The 25976-nt window shown below is 26.9% G+C and overlaps 2 protein-coding genes across 2 annotated transcripts; both read right to left on the reverse strand.

The window, feature by feature from the left end:
- Positions 1-4394: 4394 nt before the first annotated feature.
- LOC115033279 lies at positions 4395-5735 on the reverse strand. The gene is made up of 2 exons (XM_029485575.1): positions 5400-5735; positions 4395-4721 (listed from the first exon to the last, which is right to left on the reverse strand). Exons 1-2 carry the CDS (start codon positions 5641-5643, stop codon positions 4600-4602), a joined length of 366 nt encoding a protein of 121 aa, XP_029341435.1. The 5' UTR covers positions 5644-5735; the 3' UTR covers positions 4395-4599.
- A 211-nt stretch (positions 5736-5946) lies between these two features.
- Positions 5947-13853, reverse strand: LOC107884012. The gene is made up of 5 exons (XM_029485576.1): positions 13684-13853; positions 11367-11711; positions 11095-11289; positions 9949-10020; positions 5947-6629 (listed from the first exon to the last, which is right to left on the reverse strand). Exons 2-5 carry the CDS (start codon positions 11692-11694, stop codon positions 6337-6339), a joined length of 888 nt encoding a protein of 295 aa, XP_029341436.1. The 5' UTR covers positions 11695-11711; positions 13684-13853; the 3' UTR covers positions 5947-6336.
- Between the last annotated feature and the right edge of the window lie 12123 nt (positions 13854-25976).

Consider the following 25976-nt stretch of genomic DNA (forward strand, 5'->3'; position numbering starts at 1 on the left):
ATAAGTAGTGTTGCCAACATGTCTATAGCTGATGATGGTACGGAACCCTTCGTGCGCGAGGCACTTGGCCAGTTATTATTTTTATATTTCTTTTTACGACCATGGATCAAACTGTGCAATAATAATAATAATAATAATATTGGTCTACGAGGTTGGTCGAGGTTGATTGGGCTGGTAAAAATGCTACTAAACAGACGAACTAAATTTTTTTTGAAAATGAATGCAATTCATGAGTACATTCAATTTTTACATTATGAATTATGATTGAGAATGCATTTATTTCACAAACAAATATGAATGGAAATTGAATGTAATTATGCATTTTTTTTCTAATCACATGGAAATTATATTATATTTTTAATACCAAAAAATGAAAATGTTACTATGATACATTTATATTTACAGTATAATTAACATAGACTTAAGAAAATACTTTTTATACTTACTTTATTATTTAATTTTATTATATAGATATTTATTGTAAAACAAAAGACTGTTTTACATTTTACATTTTATTAATTTTATATGTTATTGTTATTTCTTACAATGTTACTATGATACATTTATCTTATCAGTATAGTTAATGTGGACTAAAGACAAGTCTTTCTATACTTACTTTATTATATTATTTAATATTTATTCATTATTGTGAAACAAAAGATGTTTCTCATTCATCGCATTAGTAATTTGTATAACCTGTTAATATATATCGTTCTAAATTATAATTATAATTGTTATTATTTTTAATATTTTATTTATTTATTTATATATAATATTGTTAATGCAGTTAATGTTTAAAATGTTTGTTATTTCAATTTGCTGTACCTACCTCGTTTATTGATATGGTTCATGTATATATAAAATGCCTTGTTAAACACAAAAAATAAATTAATATATTATGTTTTATTCACATAAAATAAAACATATTTTTACATGAATGTGGTTAAGAATAAATTCTTTTTGAAAAATTGAATGTTGAATGCTAATACATTCAATTTTAAGCTCTATGAATGTGAATGTGAATGCATTTATTTTTAGAATTTATTTTTTGAATTTATTCCAAACCCTGTACATTCGTAATAAAAATAATAAAAAACGTTCAATGTCGTATACGACATTAGATAGTGCCGCTCAAGAATTGACCGCTTGGACGGCAAATGACAAGCCGTATTTTTAAGGCCTGACTCCCACGGCGCGTGGCGCGACTCGTGGCTCGTGGCTCGTGGCTCGTGGCTCGTGTTGGCTTATAGTAGCAGTGGACGGCGTATGCGGTACGTTAGAGACCACGGTGACGCGGCGGCAGCAGTCTCATATTATAATAATTATCAAACTGTACAATAATAAATAAAACTGGCTGGTAAAAACGCAACTGAAACAGACGAACTAAGCCGAAAAATTTGGTACTGGAGTACCGGGGACTCATGGTCTAACCGTTACTTTTCTTCAGTTTCGGCGGCTGTTGCGACGACGCGCGGCAGCAGTCGCTACTCGCTTGACGGCGATCGCGATCATAGCATACCTGTTACATTCTGTGACATGGAAAATATCGTCGCCTGCTACAATGTTTCTGCAATTATATGAGCCAACTGAGTACAAATAAGCCGTCGAGCGTCGTTTTTAGCAAGTTTATCATCCGAAAAAACTCTCATGACGATCTCAACCTTAGGTGCGATAAAAATAGAATTGTATACCAATATTAAAAATCATGGAAATTACTGATGAAATAAATTTTCCATAAAAATTAATGTAAATAGAATTCAATAGGTAGATTAATTACTAATATTGATTTATGATTATAGTATATTATAATCAATGTTACTACTAATGTGTACGTTGTACGTACAATTTTGAGTAATAACTAATGGTATATTGATATTTAGATATAATCATAATAATAAAATAAAATAAATAATGCTAACATAATGAATTGCATTTATTGATTTTTATTTTAATAGATAATACCAATATGTTACTATTTAGATACTTAAAAAGCCCTCTTTGTATTTGTTTAATTGCAATGAACATAAAATATGAATGTGCATTTAATACACTCGTATGTCATAAATCATAGAACCACATTACAAGGTTATATAAAACATATTAAAAGTTCTTTAGGTTATACCTACTTTGTATTACATTATGTTAAAAATATTTAAATATTACCTAAGTAAATAAAATAAAGACATTTTATTAATTAATTATTAAATTTTTTTTTTTTTTGATTTTTTAGAAATATAGCATATTATACCCATAATATTTTAGATTCTGAGTGGAACGATGAATGTATTGATTTTACAATGTGTGTTTTTTTTAAAAAATTTTTTTTGTGTCTGTGTACACGATAAGTATTCAAAATAATGCTTCGATTTTCAATTGCAATATCTGAATAATGTTGGTGCATTGGGGTGATCTAAATTTAAAATTCCTAGTAGTTTTCAAATCCACCGTGAAAATCAAAAGAAAAATTAAGGAAAAACGGGAATTTTGTTGTAACATTAAACTAATGACCCTAGATACATGCAATTTTCACTGGTTGTTTATATTTCCATTTTCTATACATGATAAAATTTTCAAAATATTTTTGATTTGTTTTGAACTGTTTAGGGACATTTTCAGGTTCCAATTTTATTAGTTTTTTTTCCATGAATGTCAATAAAACTGTCTTTCTTGAGAAAAAGTACTTGGAAATTTAATACAAGGCTCCTAATATATTGTTACAATGAGATTTGAAAAATATTAAAAATCCTTAGTCACAGTTTTATTTTATTAGCATTTAAAGTTCAAAAATTGACAAGATATGGAAAAATGACGAAAATTAGCAAATTATTTTGAGGTAAGAATTCGTGAAAATATTAAGTATACTATTATATATCTATGATAGTATCACGGTTTGTTGTTGATGTATAACGCGTTAAAAGTACCTAATGGATATTGTGATATGATTAATTTGGAATTTATTATTGATACCAATTATATGTCAAATTTTTTTTAATACCATAGATAACTATAAAATATGTCTTATACCTAGACTGAAATACCGTCTCCGCTCAGAATCGTTTTTCTTATACAGTGATATTATATCATTAAATTCAAATTTAATACTATCCATTATACAGTGACCCACTTGTAACCTATTGTACAGCAGAGTGACATCCACTTACCCACCTTTTTTCATCATACATTTAATGAAAATTTGACAAACTTAACTATTAGGTACTTGAAATTTAATTTAATTAATTTTGTACGTTAAACTCATTGAATATTATTACGCTCAATTACAAAATATTATTATTAATACTACACATTCATACTGCATTAATTTAGAAAATGGCGTGAATGCGTAACGATCATTAAACAATTTAGCTTTGATTATAGTCATCGGTCGGGCACTCTGACGAGTTTTAGTAGCAATAGTATAACAGTTTTCGGTATTTGTCTACAAACGCTTCGCCTAGTATTAACAGCGCATGCACATAATATGCACAATAGGTATATTGCCATATTATTGCAATTCCACACCGATCGTTTTTTAAGGAGTTCGCACAAGGACGTGTGCGTCGTGTAATATTATGTGGCAACCAGAAAGACGTTTATAACTAAAATATTTTGTAGTAAGAAGTGCATAATATATAATATATTATTAGATAGAAAAATTTAAACCACACACACACACATACACACACACACACACACACACACACACACACACATATATTAATTAAGGATTTAAGCATGTTCAAGTATATAATATGAAATTGGAATTATTTTTTATATTATGTATAAATATATTATTATGTTAACTTTAAATTATTTCCACTAAAATTATTAGTTGGGTATATATCTTAGGTACTACCTAAGTGTCAGCGCTATCGAATATTTCGTTTGAAATATAAACAATGTACAGCCTTATTATGTATATAATATGTATTTTTTATTATAAATAAAAAACCCGCGGTGACAAAGGCAATTGGGACCGTATATTTTGTTCACCGATATTTGCATAATAACAAACTTGTAACTATATTTTAGAGTCTTATGTTAAATTCCATATAATTAAAATACAAAATAAGTAGGTGCCTATGACAAGCAATACAATTTAAGTAGTCTAAGAACTAAAAAGTCAAAAACACTACTCACTACCGAACATAAAAATATAAATAACAATCTAAAGACACAGATACACCGTTTTAGTCATGTATATTAATACTATAAAAAATAACAGCAATTGAATAAAGTCATAATTCACAATATTATGTATTTAAAGTTACCATTTTATGTATCAATTGTAACTAGTTTTTTTTTTTTAATATACAAATCAATACTACCCAGTTTAATTCTATCTTATATATGTCCCAAATTAGTTATATAATGTATATATATACTTATGTCTTATATATATAATACATGCATTATTGATTATTAGGATAGAACTTATATTTAAAATATTACTTCGAATAATAATTCAATAAAAATGTAACGCTGTCTTAAATCAGTTAAATCTAAGTGAAAAAAACACCACCACCATTATAAATTAGTTATTACGTTTAATTGATATGACAAAACATTTTAGATCTATTATGTTAGATCATAAATTCATCGTTACTGCAATCGATTTTTGGTTTGCTCTGCTTCATCATATTTTTCTTTGATGTGTACTAACCAGGCACGAATTGATGCATTAATCTGCTCTTCGTCACATTTTAATGATTGCATTACGGCATCTAAAGAAATAAAAATTAATTAAAATTAAACGTTTTATTAATTATTATAATATAAGACATTAGACAATCGTCATATTAAGCTACATCCATATATTATTTTCTCGGCAAAATTCTCATCAAAATACAGGTAGTTTGGAAATTCTTTATTTCAAGTGCGTACGTTATACACGTGTATAATTGTAATATGTAACGTAAAAACTAATGTACGCCATGATGGTGAAAAACTGAAAAATTAAATATTTTTTTGGAATGAAAAGTATTTTAGTTACTCTTGGTATACATAGTTATTAATTTTGATAGGTAAGTTTTTGATAAGTTCTCATATAACTCATTAAGATCCTGATTTTTTTTAATACTTATACAACATATACCTAACTATATTAGTTATTTCCTTATTTATAATTACTCTTTAAAACTACCATATTTAACACCGTACAATACTATTTTATGCTTATTAGAATATTAGAAAGTGATGTTTAGAAAAATAGACCAACAATTTAACATGACATCATGACGTAGAATAAGTGTATAACTATTAATATTATAGACGGACTTGGGTAACTCAAAATTGGAGGAACCGGCCAAAAAGTTCAAGTTAACAAAGTTCGACTGCGCATAACAAGATCTTATCATTAAATCAATATAGTAACTAGTAAAAATATATCAAAGAATAGGTACCTATAATTAGTTTGTATATGTTTTTGTTTTTAAGATTGATATTATTAGTGACTTGCAGTGTAGGACGTTTAAAGTACGAAGTTGCAGTGAGCGATATTTTGACTGCTACGTTCCTTGTGAACAATTTTGTCATGATATTAACTATCACAGATTTTAAATCAGCACCAGAAGATGATAAAAGTTTAGTTTTCTGAAACAATATAAAATTATAATGAACCAATATACAAGTATTGAAGTATCGCATAAAAGCATATTTGTGAATTTATCGTTTCTAACATTTAAAAAATCAATGAATATTTTGTAATTTATAAGTACGGAATTTAATTGTTCACGAATGATGATTCCTTTATTACATCGCAATATCCTGTTATATATCTATAATGTATACATTGTACACTGTGTACAGTGAGTATTAAGTACACAGTCGAGGTAAAAAAAATATATTAATATTTTATTGAAATAAGTACCTAGTATAAATAGATATTCCTTATAATCAAAGTAGTGACGTATCTAGGTATGTCAAATAACTATACTATTTACGGGTAGCATGAATAACTAATTAATGTAATGTTCAATTAAATGTAATGGGCCATTAAATCATGTTTAAGGTACGATTAGCTCACAATTGATTCAATGAATGTTTAATGATTGTTCATGCCAGTGGCGTATTTAGGAATTGTTTAAGGGCGGGGGTAATATTGAATCACGAACATGGATGTGAGGGGGGGCTTTGTATCGAGATAAATAATTGAAATATATTATTATTGTATTATATTGTAATCATTAGATATGTAGATGGCAATAAATAATAATAATTATAAAATTAATAAATTGGTTAACTAGATCTTATTAATAACTACCTATATATTGTAAGTTGGTTATGTCTAAAGTAGTGCCTAAAGTAAGAATATAATAATATCATTAAATAGTAGTATTGTTATAAATATATTAACATAATATATACAGCTTTACTTACTAAAAGCTTATAGTATTGTTTTTCAATTAATAACTTTTCCAATTCAATTACATCATCCAATGTCTTTAGAGGAAAGTATAAAGTAAAATGGTTTTCAAATTCTGACGCCACCTTGCAGTCTATCAACTTTTCTGCTAAAGTTTTTCGGTTTTGTTTTTCTATTAAACTGATAATTTTGTCTTGATTAATCAATGATCTTGTAACTCTTGAATTCATACCCGTAATGACGTTTTCAATATTGATAATTTTTTGATCTATAATGAATAATAGAAATTAAATGTAGGTCGGTTATCACACAAGAAAACAACGTTATCAGCATTATAATATAGAAATAATACTTGAAATAAACACTAATATTATATTGACTTATAAGTAAATTTTAATTTGAGATATTTATCTACTAAAATGTCCAAGTATTTTTAAACAAATAATAATTTTTTTCTTCTCCTCAACATATTTAATTGTATCCAATATTTTTAATTAATCTTAGATTCTGAGCGTAGTAAGTATTGGTTTTGTATTGATATGTGTTTGTAACTTTTTGAAACAAGGACATTTCAAACATTCAATTTGGTGAATGGTAGTTCAGGAAAAAAAATTAGATTTAGTTCATATACCTAGGTACCTATTTTAAAAATACCTGTTCTTTTCAATATAGTAAGGAAAAGCAACCATAGTAGATACTTAGAATGTTCATAAAATATTTGTTATAGTACCTAATTACTTTCTATAACTGTCAAATAATTTTTAACTTTTTGAACTCTTTATAAATATTTTAGATGTTTGCCTTTTTTCGGTTCATTTCGACAAAATATTTTTCTAAATCAAAAAGCTTGAACATTTAATACGAGATCCTTCATAATTTTTTCCTCAACAACTATTTAAAAATATCAAAAAAAGACAAAAATACATTGCTATTTCTTTTTTTATAAGTTTTTGAATTACGAATGTTGACATATTTGGAAAAATCGCGAAAATTTGAAAACGATTTTCTAGTTAAAAATGTATACAATTTTAAATTTGAATATTTAAAGCAGAAGTTACTCTTACATATTATGTAAAAAAATGTCAAAAATACATGCACACAATTATTATTATATTTATTTAAAACTCAAATTTAACGATTTTTTCCTTCAACGATTTTAGTTAGGTATTTGTTTTATAATATTCAAAAAATATTAATTGTCTAAGTTAAATCTTTTTGCCATTATGTATATTTTTATTTTCTATAGATACTCAATGAAATTTTAAAAATATTTATACTAATTTATAAACTATTTATTATAAGCTATTTAATAAAATATAGTATTTATACCAGTATTTGTACAACACCATTCGACGGTTACTTTCATGTTAAAAGCTAAGCACTGTGCAATAATACCTACATGATATATTTATGCGAATTAACTGTAAGTGTACACTGATTGCTGCGCATGCTACATATTAAACCTATCACGTATAATTAATAGTAGAATAAATTTAGAATTCTAAAAAAATTAGCAAATAGAAATATACTTATTGATAATATTATATTATATTAGTCTGATAAATCGTCTCCGCTCAGAATCGTTTTCGGCATGCAATTATTTATCATTGGAAATATAATTTAAGACAATTTAAATTACCGTGACTCAATAACGAGGTACCTTTGAAACTTACTATATAGGTATGCAGAGCGTATACTTTCCCATTTTAGATTGGAGCGATGAATGTATTGATTTTGCAAAGAACTGTGTTTTTTTATTTTTTATTTATTTTTTATTTTTGTTTCTGTCATCACCGTTTGGGGCAGTAAAACTGCTTCGATTTTCATCAAAAGTATCTTACTCGATGGGAAAGTGAATCTAGTTAGTATATTTGGGAGGTCAAAATTTCCCAATAATTTTTAAAAGCGCAGAGAAATACAAAATAAAAATTAAGGAAAAACAAGAATTTTCACGCAAAATAAGTTTTTACAAAATTAATTTTGGTTTTCGTGTAACTATAAAACAAATGACTATAGATACATGCAACTTTCACAGGTTATTTATATTATTATTTTCTATACACTTTCAAAATATTTTAATTTGTTTTGAACTGTTTACAGACATTTTCAGTTTCCAATTTTTTTAGTTTTTATTTTCTATTAATGTCAATAAAATGTTATTTGTTAGGTAAAAAAGCTTGACAATTTAATTCAATGCTCCTAATATAGTCTTACAATATCAGTTGTAAAATATTGAAAATACATAGTCACAATTTTTTTTATAAGTATTTAAATTTCAAATTTTGTAAAAATACGTAAAAATCACGAAAATGTGCAAATATTTGGAGTTAGAAATTCATAAAAAATTATCTTTATAAATCTAAGATTTGAAAATTTAATATCAGATTCCTCATAAGTTTGTCTAACTTTTAAAAAAAAAAATCTCTACTGGAAAGTCAAAATTCATTTCTATGAGCGTTTGAAGTTCAAATTTTTAAAGCATAATATTTCACATGTTACGATTTTTTATTTTTTGTAAATCAAAAACCAATAACCATAGACACTTGACATTTAAACCCATATAACTAACCCTAACCTAACCATGTAATTATTTTATCTACTTGATAAAATCTATTTTACTAGTTTTGAGCTGTTTAAGAACATTTTCAATTTTAATTTTTTAGTTTTTTCCTATAAATGTTAATACAATTTTATTTGTTGTGTCAAAAAGCATGAAAACTGAATACAAGGCTAATGATTTATTTTTACAATAGCATTTGAAAAATATTAAAAATACATAGGCCAAATTTTTTTTAAAAGCATTTAAAGTTAAAATTTTAAATTGTTGTAGTTAAAAATGTATAAAATGTTCAACTTTAATTGCTATGGATTGAACATTTAAAAACAAGGCTCCATGTAAGTAGTATATTCTGTAACTAAAATATCTGAGAAATATAAGCCACATTTATTTTTTATATTTATTTCATCTTCAAATTTGGACAAAATTAGATATTTAAACGAAGAAGAACGATGTTAGTTTTGTGTTAATTTTAAAAATATTATTCGTGGGTACTTGAAACTTATAAAGTATTATAAAAGTAATTATAAAATATTATGATGATAAAAAAAAATAATAACAATAATAATTACCGTATTAATGGTAACAATAAAATTATAATATAAAATATCTTTGGGAGCCATCTCTGCTCAGAATCGTTTTTCGTATACAATAATTGTATACAAAAAACTAAACTTTTTTTATATTATTTAATTTAAATTTAACACCTTCCATTACAGTGACCCACTTGTAACCTACTGTACATTAGAGCGACACCCACTTGCCCCCTTTTTTGAAGTTCTTGACAAATAAAAGTTACTATTTACTATTTAGCTTAACACACTTTTTCCTATACATTAACGAAGTCAAAAAAATATTTTGATTTTTAATAAATAATAATGTATGCAAACATTGCAATTTTTTTTCCGCGAGGTGTATAGTGTTACTAAATACTCAGTTATTTTACACTTCAAAAGTTAAAAACCTTAATGTTAAGAATTAGTATAAACTTAAACTAATATTTTTATAAATATTTAATTTAGATACTTACAAAGAATATTATTTGGATCGAAAACATTTGATGGTGGTACAGACATACTTAGCTGTGGCATTAGATTGATCTCTATATAATTAACAGATATAAGTCATGTTTACATAATTAATTAAAATATTAAATATACTATAACTGTATACTATAATAATAAACTATTCATTTAATATAAATACAAAATAATTATACCAGTAACTGGTGTATCGTTATGATGCATAATGGTCATCATTAGCCATTCGTGTACCTATTGCTAAACATATATTTTGTGGTCGTATGCCTTTTTTTTACGTATACCTATAGGTGACATTGGTAAATAGTAAATACAAACAACATTATCGTATTAAAATACAATTTTTATCCCTTCTCTCGAAATTAATATTTTCTCTGCTGCCTAAATATATTATAAGCTACGTAAAGTACCTAACCTATAGTTTTATCATTAACCAAGGTCAGGTTTGGATATTTTTTGAAGTACCTACTTAACAAAAGGTAAAAACGATGAAAATTTATCGTTATTAAGTATGGCTTTTACAGACAACTCAAATTGGGTTAATTTAAATTATCTGATGCTAAAAATCTAATTTTATATTTCAATACATAATTTTTTGATATAGTATAATAATACAAAAGCAATAAGCATATCTTTATGATATATATGTATTAAATGTGTAAATAATAATAGTTTGTAATTATTGAGTTTATATGGATTTTCAAATTTTATTTGGTTTTTGGTTCTCAATTTTTTTTTTTTTTTAATGATCAACTTCTATCTACAGTAGATAATAAGATGCAAATAATTACAAAGTATTTTGTTTACGCCACTGAAAATACTATACCTAATATAGGTATTCGGGGCTAAACGGCCGTATATCTACACGTATCGTCTTAATTTACCTATACATTGGTACTAAAAATTTAGAGGTGTGAGTATTATACACCCCCTCCCACCAATACAGCACTGTGAAATTAACTGTCATAATTGTTACACCAAAGTACTTGCCATGAACGAAAATTCTAATGTATTCTTAAATAATGACGAAGCTGTTGAATTTAGTAAGAACTATCATTGATACGTAGTTTAAAATAATATAATGTTGTGTGCTTATCAACTTTATATGTTTATACAATGAAAAGAAATACAATTACTTTGATACGAAGTGATTTGAGTGGAAGAAGCTGGTTTATTGTCATCGACCATACCACGTGATAAGCTTTCAGAAATTACGGTGTCTTTTAGCGGAGTTTTAACGGTAATTGGTTTTAATTTCGCCGTACCTGAGGAAGGAGTAATACATTTTGAAAGCTTGGATACTGGAGCATCACTCTTTTTTTTTGAACAAGCTAAAATGTATAAATACCACATTATATATTATACTCTTGATATTGAATAAAATATATGAATAAAATATATTAATTACAGTCCATCGTTATGGTTGAACTTTGAGTGGAGGTAGTTGGTACATTTTTGTTAATGTTACTGGCCGAAAGTTCCTTAGTACCGTCGATAGTATTGCTATTAAATGTGATTGAATCGGTTGGCGATTTTTTATTCAACGAATCAAGTAGAGGCGTCGGAAATTTCAAAGGTTTGGATGCTGGCTCACTGCTACTCTTTTTTTTTTCAACATTTGGCGAGTTTAATTTTTTTGGTGAAGGATAGTTTTTTTTGGCATATCCATTGCACGGGTTCTTAGCGTCAGTTTCACTAATGGAACTGTAATATTTGAACCATTCTAATTTACCCATTGCTTTTCCAAACACATCTAGAAAATGAAAATAATTATTATCTATGAAAATTTAAATTTAATTACAACTACTAACTATGACTGTACTATCTGTAATAGATATTACAGTCGAGTCTCGATAACTTAATAGGTGAAATCTCAAAGAGAATCAAAATAAATGCGACTTATGTAGTTTTAGATTTATATACCTCAAACACAACTTAAAACCACTTCAAGGGGCAAGACAAAATTTTGAATTATACAGTTCGAGACTCGATTATATTAAGTCATACGTATAAAATATGTACTTAATATTTAACATAACTTACTTAATGTATTTTAAAACATTGTTTCAAAATAAAATACTGTTTAACTATAATAACAATAATACTTGAATACGAAAAATTATGATATGTCATTATTTCATATAATTATATCTACAGGTTATCAACTTATAATCTTACATAGTGTGTCTTAGACCCTAATGTTTTCATGAATATTTTACCGGCTATTATTGGAACCATTAACTATTTAAACTTACAGTAAGTTATGCAACAACATAACTGTTTAAATATTTAATGAAAAAATCAACTTTCAAAATATTTTCATTAGCTACATACCTATATTTACATATATTTATATACCTAAATATCGCCAATCTTGATTCTTATTTTTAGTTTAAGTCAAATTTGTATAAGTTCAAGTAGTTATAATAGATGCATGTCTATACGTGTACCTATCTTTTAGTCAAAAATAATTTTTATAAAATTAATATTAACTAAAAAAATTTTTTTTAATTCAATATCATCATCCCTATATTGTCGCAGTATAATTTGTTAATTATATAATATTATTTATTATTTATAAATTAATTTAGAAAGTTTTGAAATATTTACCTTCAGAACCATATATTTTGTTTACATAGAGAGGTAACCAATTATATTTCTCATTATGATATCCTGGGCGGACCATGGTGTTTAATAATTTTAAATAATCGTTTCTGTTTTTAACTCCCATTGGATAAAAGAAACTGTTATCATTAATTCTCCAGTTTTTACTAACTATTTCCAAGCCCTCGCGGAATTGTAAGATAACAAAGTTTCTGAAAAATTAAACTCCAGTATTATATTATGACATTTATATTACCTATATCTCGATAAAAAATAATGAATATAAATATTATTAATAAAACATTATACTTATTAATTATTATAATATTATAGATATCAATATCGTTTTGCTTTTAATACATTCATGACTTACATAATATATATTTTAGTTTAATTAATACAAAAATAATAAAGTATTTATGAGGTCGAAGTTACAATATTAGTACAAGTATTTTTGAGTTTTGGTGAAAAAGATACGTTTCTGTAACTGTTTTCATTGATATATTCTAAATACATTTTTAGTAACATGGTATAACAACTTACTGTTAAATAGTGTTAATATAAGTATATTTTAGGTAAATTAGTAGACTTTGAACTAAAGAAAAAAAATCACAAATTTGAATATAATACACTAAATAACTGCATAAGAGTCACATTAGAAACAGTTGATGTAAATATGTTGTTAATAATTTAATTACTTGAAAAGTTAAAATATAAAACTATAAAACTATAAATGACAGGTTTTATATTATTTTTTGATCATTAATTTAGTTCAGTTATTACACATATTATAGTGTAAAGACACAATACATACATACATGTGTACATCTTTAACTATATTATAATCGATGTCTTATATACGTATTACATCTGGAAATAAATAGGTGAACAGTGGTACTTATTATGCAAGTCAGGAGTGGTGTTGAGACGGTAAGCATAATGAAAATGAAGGGTGCAATTAATTTTTTTGTTATACAGTTAATTTTTATTAATTGATCGTTTGACTTAAAGTTTTAAAATATGATTCAGACAACCAGATACCAAGACACCTAACCATGTAATTATTTTATAATATCCAAAAGTAAAGTATGTAGGTACATAAAATGACAATATTGTCTTACCTCAAATTCTCCATTTCTATGAAAATAATAGATACCTAAGTGTAAAACGTCGTCTGTCGATAGCGGACAAGCTAATACTACTTATAAGCAAACGGACCGTTATAGTATTTATTGTTTTTGTTTTATGAATAAATGCATAATATCCTACTCATATAGTGATATACCATATACGGCGGCTCATCTGCCATCAAAATGCAATGTAAAATATACCTCTACGAAGTGAACTGCATACATTATTATTATAATAAATATTACAAGACTGATACAGCTATATTAATAGTCTTCTTGTCGAACCTCCAACATTATCGATATTTTATTCATTATTTTTACATAATAACAATCGTCATAATATCACATGACAATATTACCGAGTTATGAAAAAAAGGGTACCTACTTGTTTGTACCTCTACCGCACAGCATAAATTTAAATGTATCACCCCACCACCGGTTGACCATCAGTTGTACTATGGTATATTATAATTTATATCTGTTAATAATTTAATAATTTTAAATTAATTATTTCATATTATAACATTTTAAATATTAAGTTTTGTGTAGTTTTTTGTAGTTTTTATGTTCAATAAAAATATTATGGACTATAGGTACATAGATGGACTTCCCAATCAATGAGTAACTATAGTATAATATTATGATGCTTTCGCCTCAGTGTCAGTAATTATTTCATAAATTGTAAGCTACTGTTACTTTTGATTAGTTGTCATAATATATAATAAGGATTTGATTTACATTATAATATTATGTATAGTAATAATGACTAATTATTAGTATTACTATTGTATATATAATTCTTTTTTAAAAGAACGTCGATAAAAGTCGAAATTATTTTTATTGCCCTATAACTCATAAGGTGATGACAGACCACACACATCATGGTAAAATCAATACATCATTGCTCCGCTCACTACCCAGAATCTAGAACATAATATTAAATAGTAAATTGTTTGTTAAATGTAAATTATAAATATATTTGTCCTTTCTTTAGGACTTAATAATCACTGATAAATATTAACTGTAAGTGGGACAGTTTCATTCAAAAAAGTACTTTTACCTGACTTGGTGCACATTCATGTCTGCCGATAAATAATTGTATATGACGAGGCGATGCGATAACAAATAGGAAAAAAGTTCTGATGTGATTTTTAACTTTTAAGTATATAAAGAAAACGTTAAAAGTCAATATTAATTATTATTATAGTGACTCTTTTGTAAACCCACCAGAATTCATAATTCATTATAAACACAAATTACTTACCTACCAATACAAGTATAATGGAAATACATTTTAAATTAAATTTTGATTTCGTTTACTTATTATATATCTGTATTTTTTGAGAAGAAACCCGTAAAAAAGTGTAATGAGTTTCAAATGTAATAAAATAACTGCCAAAACGAAACTAAATTAAAACGCATATTGCCAGAAATGATTTCAATACAAAAAATGTAATAGTTTTTCTGTTTTTAAAAACAGTTTTTCTTATTTATTATGATTATAATTAAATATTGTAGAACTTATTTGATTCGCATTTACAATTTATTTATAAATAATCATGAATATATTATAATATAATTTTAGAATCCTAACAATTATGTAAGTATGATATTTATTTATTTGATAAATATATAGTAGGTACCTATATACACAATATTATCCATTTTAATGATATGAATGATATGGTATTCATTAATTATTACATAATTTTTAATTTTTATAATAGTAGTACCTATATTATATTTCTACGTAAATTGTTTACAATTATAAAATTAAATTTTCGACTTTTCACAATGTTATTGCAATTAAATTCTGTTTCTATATACAAACCATATAGTTCATATTATATAGGTAGTTTGTTACAGAAATAACAAAATAATTACTGTTAATTGCCATGCTCCTTTGTTTGAAAATGTATGTCATTCAAATACTATAAGGCAGAAGTCTACATAATACTTGTTTGTAGTTATCAGGGCCGACCTTAGGGGGGCATGCTATGGGGTCCTGTTCCTGTGCCTCGCTATATTTTTACTGACATTCGGAGCGTTTTAAGATGATTGGAAATGGACAGGTTTTAAGGAGTTAAAAATAGGCAATTTGCAAATTGTATTCAAGCGGGTCTTGTAAATGTGTGCGTAGTAAGTGATCATTAGTGTGCGTGTAAATTTAATTTTACTTTCAAATAGATTTTTTTTATTTGATAAATATAAACAAACTTATTAGGAATAATGTGTTAAATTTTCAAATATTATAGATTTAAAAAGAAAATTTTTTATGAATTTTTCACTCTAATTAATTTGCATATTTTCATGATTTTTACGTATTTTGTCAAATTTTAAACTTAAATGCTAATAAAAAAAATAGTGAGTATGTATTTTTAATATTTTTTTAATATTTGCAACTGTCATTGTACCAATATATAATATTTTAAGAACCTTGTATTAAATTTTAAAGCTTTTGACCCAACGAATACAATTTAAATTACATTTAAATAAAAAAAAATAATAAAATTGAAAACTGAAAATGTCCGTAAGCCGCTTAAAACGAGTCAAAATATTTTGAAAATTGTAGTGTGTATAAAAAATGCTAATATTAAAATTCAGTCAAAATTGCATGCACCTACGGTTATTTGTTTTAGAATTACACCAAAAACCAAAATCGATTTTGTTAAAAACCGATTTTGTGTAAAAATTCCCGCTTTCCTTAATTTTTATGTTGTTTTCCCTGCGGTTTTGAAAACTATTGGGAATTTTAAATTTTTTTTCTCCTTAATGCACCAACTATATTCACTGTCCCATCGAACATGAAGAAAATTGAAACAGTGTTACTGCCGAAACAGTCATGACAGACATAAAAAAAAAAAAAATAATAATAATAAAAAAGCACACATCATTGTAAAATCAATTCCATTATTCGCTCTGCTCAGAATCAAAAATAAAAATAAAACAGGCTAAATGGGAGGCTTTGCAATTATTTTCGCTTCAGAATCAGTTATTACTTATTAATATTTCATGAAATAATTCATGTTTTATGTAGTACCTATAACGGATGTGAGCTCAGTAAACTTATCAGGTTAAGGGGCCTGCGCGCGACTAGTTTTTTTGCTCAAAAACATGCCTTACAGGAAAAACTCTCACGCCTCGTAGATTGGTCCGATTTTCGTAATTTTTTTTTTTTGTTAGATAGAGGAAGACTTATTGCAGGGCGCATTGGGATTGGATTTTCAAAATTATTTTTCCAAATCTTATATTACAAGTTTGAATTTAATCCATTTTTACAACTTTTTAGTTTATGTACTATTTTTTGTTTTTTGCAACTTAATCAAAAATCGAAGTCCAATACGCCCTGTAAAAAATATTCCTCTATCTAATAAAAATAAAAATTACGGAAATAGAACCAATCTACGAGGCGTGAGAGTTTTTCCTGTAAAATGTGTTTCGATCGATATAATACACCCTATCAACCCCCCCTAAATAGGTATCGGGTAATAGATTAGTGGAAACGTTTTATAATTGAGGTGGCAACTAAAATATAAAATTTAATTTTCAAATTTTATAGAATTGCGGAAAATTTAAAAAAATTTCAACCAGGACCCTTAATTCCAACATTTTAAATTGAGAAGGTACCCTATCTGCGGTAGACTTCGGTATATTTCTAGTTTACAAGCACCCTAAATTTCGTTTTTTTTTCAACCATATGTACTTCTTAACACTGAAAATTGGCTCAAATCATTAGTTACAAAGTTAGCTTGTATGACATATCTCTGATAGGCGGCAGTACCTACTATTCTTATTAGACAATGGGTTAGGGTATCTATTATGTTAGCTCAGGTCTACACATACCCCACTTGACCGGGTTTGGCGTTTGGTTGGGTTAATCTATTATATTAATTAATATATTTTGAAGTTGAAAATGTGGTGTAGATTACATAATATTTAATATGAAATTTAATTTACTCTCCAGGCACAGATTACCAAAATTAATATTTAAACGTGGCGAATCAAATCACATATTGTTTTTATATTTTGCACAGATTACATACGCTCTTAAATGTAACTTAAAATTGGCGCAAAATAACATTCCCCTCATTTTTGCGTTGACCTCCAATACGCGTGCGTTTTTAGTTTACATTGATAATCTAGCAAAATAGTTAAGGTATTTTAATTTATTTTATGACTAAATACAAAATACATGGATTTAAAAAACTACATTATATATTCTATGTTTAATAGTGAAAACAAAAATGTAATAATCTATTTACTTTATCATTGTCCATTTAAATTGGTGTTTCTTATTTAATGAAAACTGATTACTTACAAAAATATACTAGGTAAATTATTTGTTTTTATTTAACTGCTATTCAACGTCTAAACTGTACCAATTTAATGTTTATAAGTTATATAACTCATAATATTTGTGTTGTTACTTTTTTGTGCCTCAATATTTTGAAAAGTTATTTGTTTTTTATAACTTTTGCGAGTGTATAGAGAGCGGCTTTATAAAGTTATATGTGTAATATATATTTATATATATATATATGAGTACTTACTCAATATTTAAACTTAACAAATATTGGGCTGATGAAACTTTTCCTTTTACCCTAAGAAAAACTGTTATCAACTGCTAGATAATTACCGCTGACTAACTAGTACCTAACTTTAGATAAATTATTTGAATAAATAAGTTTTGAGACCAAAGTATAGTTCTAATATATTATAAACACATATACTGCACATAGATTAAATAAAAGTATAGATAAAAGCTACCACTCACTAATCAGAGGAATGAAACACAAAATCAAAAAAAAAAACCGTTCAAAAAGTCTATTATAATATCTGCCCCTTTTATTTTCAGGTAACAATGATTGTTATGTAAATTCGCCCCAGATAAAAAAATATGTCAAGAACTTCTCACAATTTAATTATAAATAGGTAGGTAGGTACCTTATAATATTTTGGTAAACCACTTACCATTACCGAGAGGTAACTAGGAGGAGACACTTCCTATTATCCACCAAAAATGATTTTGTTATACTTAAATATTTAAAAAAATTATCAAAATTCGTATCAAAATCATAAAATTATATAAATATAAATTTGTAAATTAAATTATATTAAGTAGAAAACCAAGCATTTGAGATATTAATTTAGCGATGTCACATTTTTGTTATATTTTTTAAGCGTGTTTTTTGTTTTTCATTGTTTTCATCATGTTAATATATTTTATCGGTAAAATTTATCGGACCGAGTGTACAACAAAAAAAATAATCGCGGGCTCTGTTTATATCTGCTCTACCGATCAAATGCATTTTGGGACGCAAGTAGTATAATGTTCTAGATATACCCGCTCTCGATGTTGCTGGTGCAGAATTTGACGACCCAACCGAATGTGATTGTACAGCTGCAGTTGCAGTGCAACATAAGCCTGTCACCCTATCGGCTATCAATCTCGATGTGAAATTCACAGCTGCTCGCTATTCAAGTCGGGGGTTATAATTCAGTATCAGATATTCGCACGTGTGACAACGGTATACAGCTGCAGCCTGCAACTAATAACTACATCTGCAGCAGTGATGCACTCACGTGGCGGTTATCAGCGGAAGTGGGAACTGACCCCCTCCCCAGTGAAATAAAAACCTATTTCTTTTCACCCTTCGATGAAAAATATTACATAGGCCACTGATTATCATTAATAAATTGTCAGTCGTGCGTAGGTCTACATATTAATAATATATATATACACTATACTGCACGTTACTTATATTATAATAATTGCGGCCCTGTCACATCGCATCATTGTGGTATTCAGCGTGAATAAATATTTTATATTGGACACTGCACCGTTCTAGTCCCAACCCAGACAGCATTTTGTAACAATAATATTATAATAGTATTATAATAACGTTATACTAATATTATTCGTGATTATAATGTTATAATAATATTATTAAACAAAAAATTGCTGTCTGGGAACTTGTCATTATCAATTGTCGATCATAATAAAACCGAATTGCATGACGCATTATTGTCAATCATAATATAAATCAGTAGTTTTTAACCTTTTACAAATCGCGAACCTTTATTATATTTTCTTTGAAAGGCGACCCCCTTAAAATTGTATTAATGGAATATGAATACATGATCTAAATATTATTCAGTATATTATGTACATAATAGGTTCTCTATTTTTTAAGTTGAATATTATTTAACTCGGGGTAGACGTTATTAAACGTTTTATTTGAACGATATTATAATAGCTACAATTTATAATATTTGTTTGATAACAATTTGTGCTATAGGCTTGATAATATTATTTTTACATTAGTTGTTTAGAATATTAGATTTTATACTCATATGGGGTGAGCCTTTTAACGTAAAGGACTCATATTATTTTAGAAAATATTTGTTTTACACAATTTTAATTCATTATAAAATAACGATTTTTGAAAAAAATAATTTGTATTGTTATCGTTTTTAATTTCATATTCCGAAGCAGAATATTATTTTGAGTATATGTTGATCCATAGAATTTAAACTTTGGACAAGTAGTTAATTAGTTATAGCTTATAAGTATTTTACCTTTAAAATTTAGATGAACGGAGTAGTGGATCAACATTTAGCGGAATACCACTCTAATTTAAATACTTATAAGTTACAACTCATAAACTAAATAGCTTTTTATATCAGGAATAAGAAATTAAACAATGCATGTTGTCATTAAAAATAGTAAAAATATATATTTTTATAAAAATGTTCGTTTGTAACTGCTCAAATTTATGTAAAAACCAAAAGTATTTTTAACCGTTAACAGTTTTTGAAATAGTTTGTGTAATGTATCAACCGGTATGTATATTTTTAAGCAAGTATACATACAAATTGAACAAAAATAATACTTTTAAAGTCATTATATTATTCGAAAGGACATTTCGTTCAATCATCACTTGGGCCACATTTATAGGTTGAAAAACTATATATAAAACCTATATATGTATATCAATAATTAAGTCAGTCGTGCTACGATAGGCTCCTAACTATTATAGTACTTACATTTTATAGTTTAATTTTGTAAGCTTTAAGAGCATTAACATTTAGAAGGAGTAGCGAAGCATCGTATTTAGATTGTATTTAGTAGCCACTGGTCAGCGGAAATATTACCGGTCCTACAATCGACAATTTTTTAAAAATATCATTAAGCCAATAACTATAAGTTATTATACACATTGTTATAATAAATACCAATGATACGCGATAACATAATTACAAAACGATTTCTGTATTTTTATAATGTATCAAAAATATTTACGCCTTACAGTATTATACAATATAATAATGCACAGTAAATAGCAGAATTGTGAGAAATATACAAAATTAAATTTAAAATATAAGCTTGGTGCAATAAAACGCATTTGTATAACAATTAACAGTTACCTTTTTATGTTTGTAACTTAAATATGAAAACTCCTATAAAATACCCTAGCCCTATACACATCCACATTTATAAATATAGCATAGGGTGCATGTAACTTCCACCACTAGTACCTTTTTTTAGTGTAAACTCCTCCAGGAAAATAAAACAGGGAAAATTGAGTTCATGTAAACTCTGCCAGTGAAAAAAAGCAGGTAAAATTGAGTGCATGTAAACTCCTCCAGTGAAGAAAATCATGTAACAGTATACAATTAATAAAATATACCAATTATTACTAAACAAAAAATCATAATTTTATAATAACAATCATCCTTAACACATTGACGGACAATCATGAAAAAGAACTGCTGTAGCAGTATTTTGGTTTGGTGATTCCAGAGGAGGACACTTTTGAATTAATATGTAATAGTACTGCTATAGCAGTTCTCGAAAACCGACCAAAAAATGGACACTACTGTTACAGCAGTAGTTTTTTCAATGGTATCATATGAGAGAACAAGTCTACTGTCCATATACATCATAAAGTGACATTGGTCACTGAAAAAATAAAGCAAAATATAATATAATGTAAACAAATTAAAAAAAATTATTGATTATTTCTTTTATAAAATCATTGATTAATTTGGGCATGCTTTTGATAATTATTTATAATCTTTACTGTCCGTCATAGTTAGGTATGCATATATTATGTCAAAAATATAAAAACTTAAATAAAAATAAATATAATAATTATTGTCCGAACAAATCATACAAATTGTAATGGCCAGTACCTACCTATTATGTATTTATGTTAAAAAATTATGATTCATAATTATAATAATCAAAAAATATGTAGGTACCTACTATAGATGTGTTATATTATGACATTGTTATAACTTATAATATTTTGAACAGTGAACTAACATTATGTGATACATTTTGTAGATATTCTGACTATTAAGTGTAATATAAAACCATTATTATAACTATTTATAGATTTCTCTAACACCACAATTTTTGAGTTTACTTTTTTGAGATATAATATTTAGTTTTACATAAGCAAGGCTTTAACACTGGCAGAGTTTTCATATACCTATTCAAGTTAAAAAAATAAAACTGACTTGGTTTCCATTAAACTTTTTTTTTTTTTTATCTCCCCGGTATTCTGGTGGAGTTAACAATTACATATCATATTATAATCGTGCACTGCAATTCATTGATTGTCTAATGCAGCAATTCCTAAACTGTGTTCCGTGGAACCTCAGGGTTCCGCGGAGATCACTTCAGGGTTCCGCGAAGCTTAGGTAATTTTTTTCAAAATTTTCAAGAAAATTACTTAAAAATGTCTAACTAAAGATTTTTAATGGGAAAAAAAATGTTTGTATATTAAATAATAATGTATATGTCATATGGAATAGTCTATCTCTATACCCTAACCAGTCTAACCTATACACTAACCTCTATACTTCTATAATGTATTGTGTTCTTATAGTGCTTATACAGTTATACAGTTTGTATACAGAAATAATATTTGAACGTCGTTAATAAAAATACTAATTGGTTATTACCGTCCGCGATAGCGTGAACTTAAGAGAAACGACCGTCGATAACGAAAAGCATATGAGTAACATAGGTACTAGTACTTTTCATAAATAATATTTGTGTGTCGTTAATAAAAATACTGATTGGTCATGACCGTCCGCGATAGCGTGAATTTCTGAAAAACAGATAAACGAATAAAATAACTGCATTTTTTTGCTTTTTTACTGCACACGAAAAAATTCATGCTTTTAAGAAAAAGTTAGATTTTTGGAAAATTTGTATGAGCTCCAACGAGTTTGATTGCTTTCCTACAATTAAATGCTTTTTGGAAGAGGAAGAGGTCGAAATTAATGAAGTTTTCATTGAGGAAATTATTCAGCACCTCACTGGATTGAGTGAAGGATTCAACCAGTATTTTCCAAATGACCAACAGGTGAAATATAAAAATTAACTGTGGATTAAAAATCCATTTATTGTCAATACACGACCTCCAGCCAGCAAAAGAATATGACACTTTTATTGAATTTACATCTGATTTATCGCTGCAAGAAAAATTTAAATCAATGCCATTAGCAGAATTTTGGTGCAGTTCAAAAGATGAATATCCTCAATTGTCACAAAAGGCCGTGTTGGCACTTTTACCATTTACTTTTACCATTTGCAACCACGTATATGTGTGAAACGGGGTTCTCTACCTATGTATCGACAAAAACAAAATACCGCAACAGACTTGATGCTGAACCTAATATGTTATTACAACTTTCATCAATAAAGCCCAATATTAAAAATATTTGTAATAATAAAAAGCAATTTCACGCATCTCATTAAGTAATTATTGTTAAAGTAAAATTATATACAATTTTTATTATTTTTATTATTTTTTTTAACATATTTTTTAATTAAGTACCTTTAACACAATATAAGTATATGAAATAATTATATTTTTTTTTGCAAATAATCCTAACAAAAAGCTTAAAAGCTAGAAAACAAAGAAGGGGTTCCACGATAAAAGTGAACGTCAAAAAGGGTTTCACGGATAAAAAAGTTTAAGAAACGCTGGTCTAATGTATAGGATATTGGGTTAATGGTTTTTCGGTGTACTTACTGTATATATAATACCGAGATAGATTAGGCTACATACCTGTATGATTTTAATGCATTACTCCCGTAATATAAGCAGGATAAGCTGTATCGATAAAAAAACGAAAACAAGAAAGAAAAAAACCAGAAAGTGAATAACACTCTCGTTTTAATATTCTCGTATAATATTATACGTATTATAATTTATAAATACTGTGTACGGGAGTATTATAGCGGTACCCAGGTAGTAGGTATTGGTTCCCTTTTTTATTATTTCGAATGACATTAGTGTACCTTCTTACATTTACATGTTTCTATAAATTATGCATACCATAGCTATATATGCTGTCATGTTAAGCCCATCCGCCGTTAGTACCCAAATAATATTATTATGGTAATGGAACCATAAAGGTTATGTTCATACGATTATTCCTCATGCTGAGTGCTAACGATAACGATCTCAGTTGAGCGATTTTCGTCATTCGTTCCCAACTGTATATTAATTCGAACGCATTACTATTCAGTTATATACAGTATTTTGTAATACTCTTCAATAACCACCATTATATTTCATTTGTTGTTATTCATTTCGACGACGGCTTCATAGTGTCTATTCATGTTTTATTTTATTATAATGCTAATGCACTATATAGGTAGTAAATATTAAGTACCTACCTACTGACTGGGTATTAGTCATTATTTTACCCACAAAATATTACCACTGATGTTACATTGTTAAAGCTACATAATTTGTTATTATAACATTTTATTAGAAATTTATAAATGGATTCGTTAAAACATACAAATATAGTATCTACTTAAACTTGTTAATGAATCAAAATCCGTTTTTAAAATAAAATGTTGTCAACCGAGTCCTACAGTTTTGATAGGATCAGGTTCACATAACATTTTTTTTAAATTATTGAAATTACCCTATTTTTCCTATAGGCCTTAATTTTTATAAATTATAATGATCAGTGGTAACATTGAGATTTAAGCAAAATTTGTTTTGATGTTTAATAATATGCTATTTTTTAATACATTATTAATTATCAGAATTATATTTTATATAAAATAAAATAATATAACAGGTAGGTATTTATTTATAAATTATTATAATATCATATGCCAAACATTAAAAATATTACAAAATTGGGCTGCCTAATAAAAAAGAATAATAATTGATTTGATTTTTCAAAATGAAAAGAAATGTTCAATACACTTTTGCACTCGATTCACAAAACGGGACTCCTAAAACAATCATTGCTTGCAAAATATAATTATTTTTGTTCGTATCAGGTGTAGTAAGTTTATTTAAAATTATCAACATATCGTAGGTATCTACATAACACGAATGATCTTGAACGACTAATGGAAAGAAATGGTTGATCCTATGACCTTAACTGTCCTTAACATGATATAACTATTAATATCCAATACCTTAAATTTGATTCTTCATCCCCCAAAGAAAATATCAAAGACCAACGAGGTCATTGGGAATATTATATTATTGTTGTATATGATATTTAGGTACACTGGAAATTCGTTGGCCGTCGGGTGGTATTTTTTGTGTATAATAAGTAATAACTTATACACAAAAAATATCACATTTTTCAAAATTAACCACATTATTAAAAACGTATGATAAATTGTGTGTGTCTGTACTCTGTGGAATGGATCGCTGCATTGTGTTGGTGTTGGGAATTCGATCTTTTGGTTCACGCGAGTCATGTCGTGGCGGTGACCACTTTTTTCTCAATCGTTGAATTTCGTTGATAGTTTGTGTCATAAAATACACTGACTATCAAAAGCAATATTTTAATTAACTTAAAAGACCGGTTATCTATAGGTATCTTATTTATTTGTACTTTTGGTGGTGGCGTGTAAACTAGAAATAACAACCGACGCCATGCAAACGAGACTTGTCTGGGTTTTTGTCATTGCATTTTTATTATTTCTATTACAACAATATGTGTAAATAATAATAATAATAATAATACAATAACATGGTAAGTTCCCTTGACGGATATATGGAAATTTCCAAGTATAGTTTACAGCGGGTGGCGAACGTTTGGACACATTGATCTAAAATCCAGTACGTTTAGGTATAAATAGTTAATAGACACATACGACATTGAATAAAATGTATTTGGATACACAAACATAATTTCACCATGAGATTGTTTGGATACATAGGTTATAGGTATATTAAATATTCTTCAACACACGTTTGAGAATAATTAAATTAACTTAAAGA

Source organism: Acyrthosiphon pisum, chromosome X (assembly GCF_005508785.2).
Source record: "Acyrthosiphon pisum isolate AL4f chromosome X, pea_aphid_22Mar2018_4r6ur, whole genome shotgun sequence".
Classification (NCBI taxonomy): Eukaryota; Metazoa; Arthropoda; class Insecta; order Hemiptera; family Aphididae; genus Acyrthosiphon; species Acyrthosiphon pisum.

Excerpts from the sequence above, each read along its gene's own strand:
- LOC115033279 (XM_029485575.1), bottom strand. The coding sequence starts at position 5,643 with ATGCGATACTTCAATACTTGTATATTGGTTCATTATAATTTTATATTG. Across the intron at positions 4,722-5,399 it reads CATATACAAACTAATTATAG|ATGCCGTAATGCAATCATTA; the intron begins GTACCTATTCTT and ends TTATTTCTTTAG.
- LOC107884012 (XM_029485576.1), bottom strand. The coding sequence starts at position 11,694 with ATGGGTAAATTAGAATGGTTCAAATATTACAGTTCCATTAGTGAAACT. Across the intron at positions 11,290-11,366 it reads TTCAACCATAACGATGGACT|CTTGTTCAAAAAAAAAGAGT; the intron begins GTAATTAATATA and ends TATACATTTTAG. Across the intron at positions 10,021-11,094 it reads TCAAATCACTTCGTATCAAA|AGATCAATCTAATGCCACAG; the intron begins GTAATTGTATTT and ends TTAATTATATAG.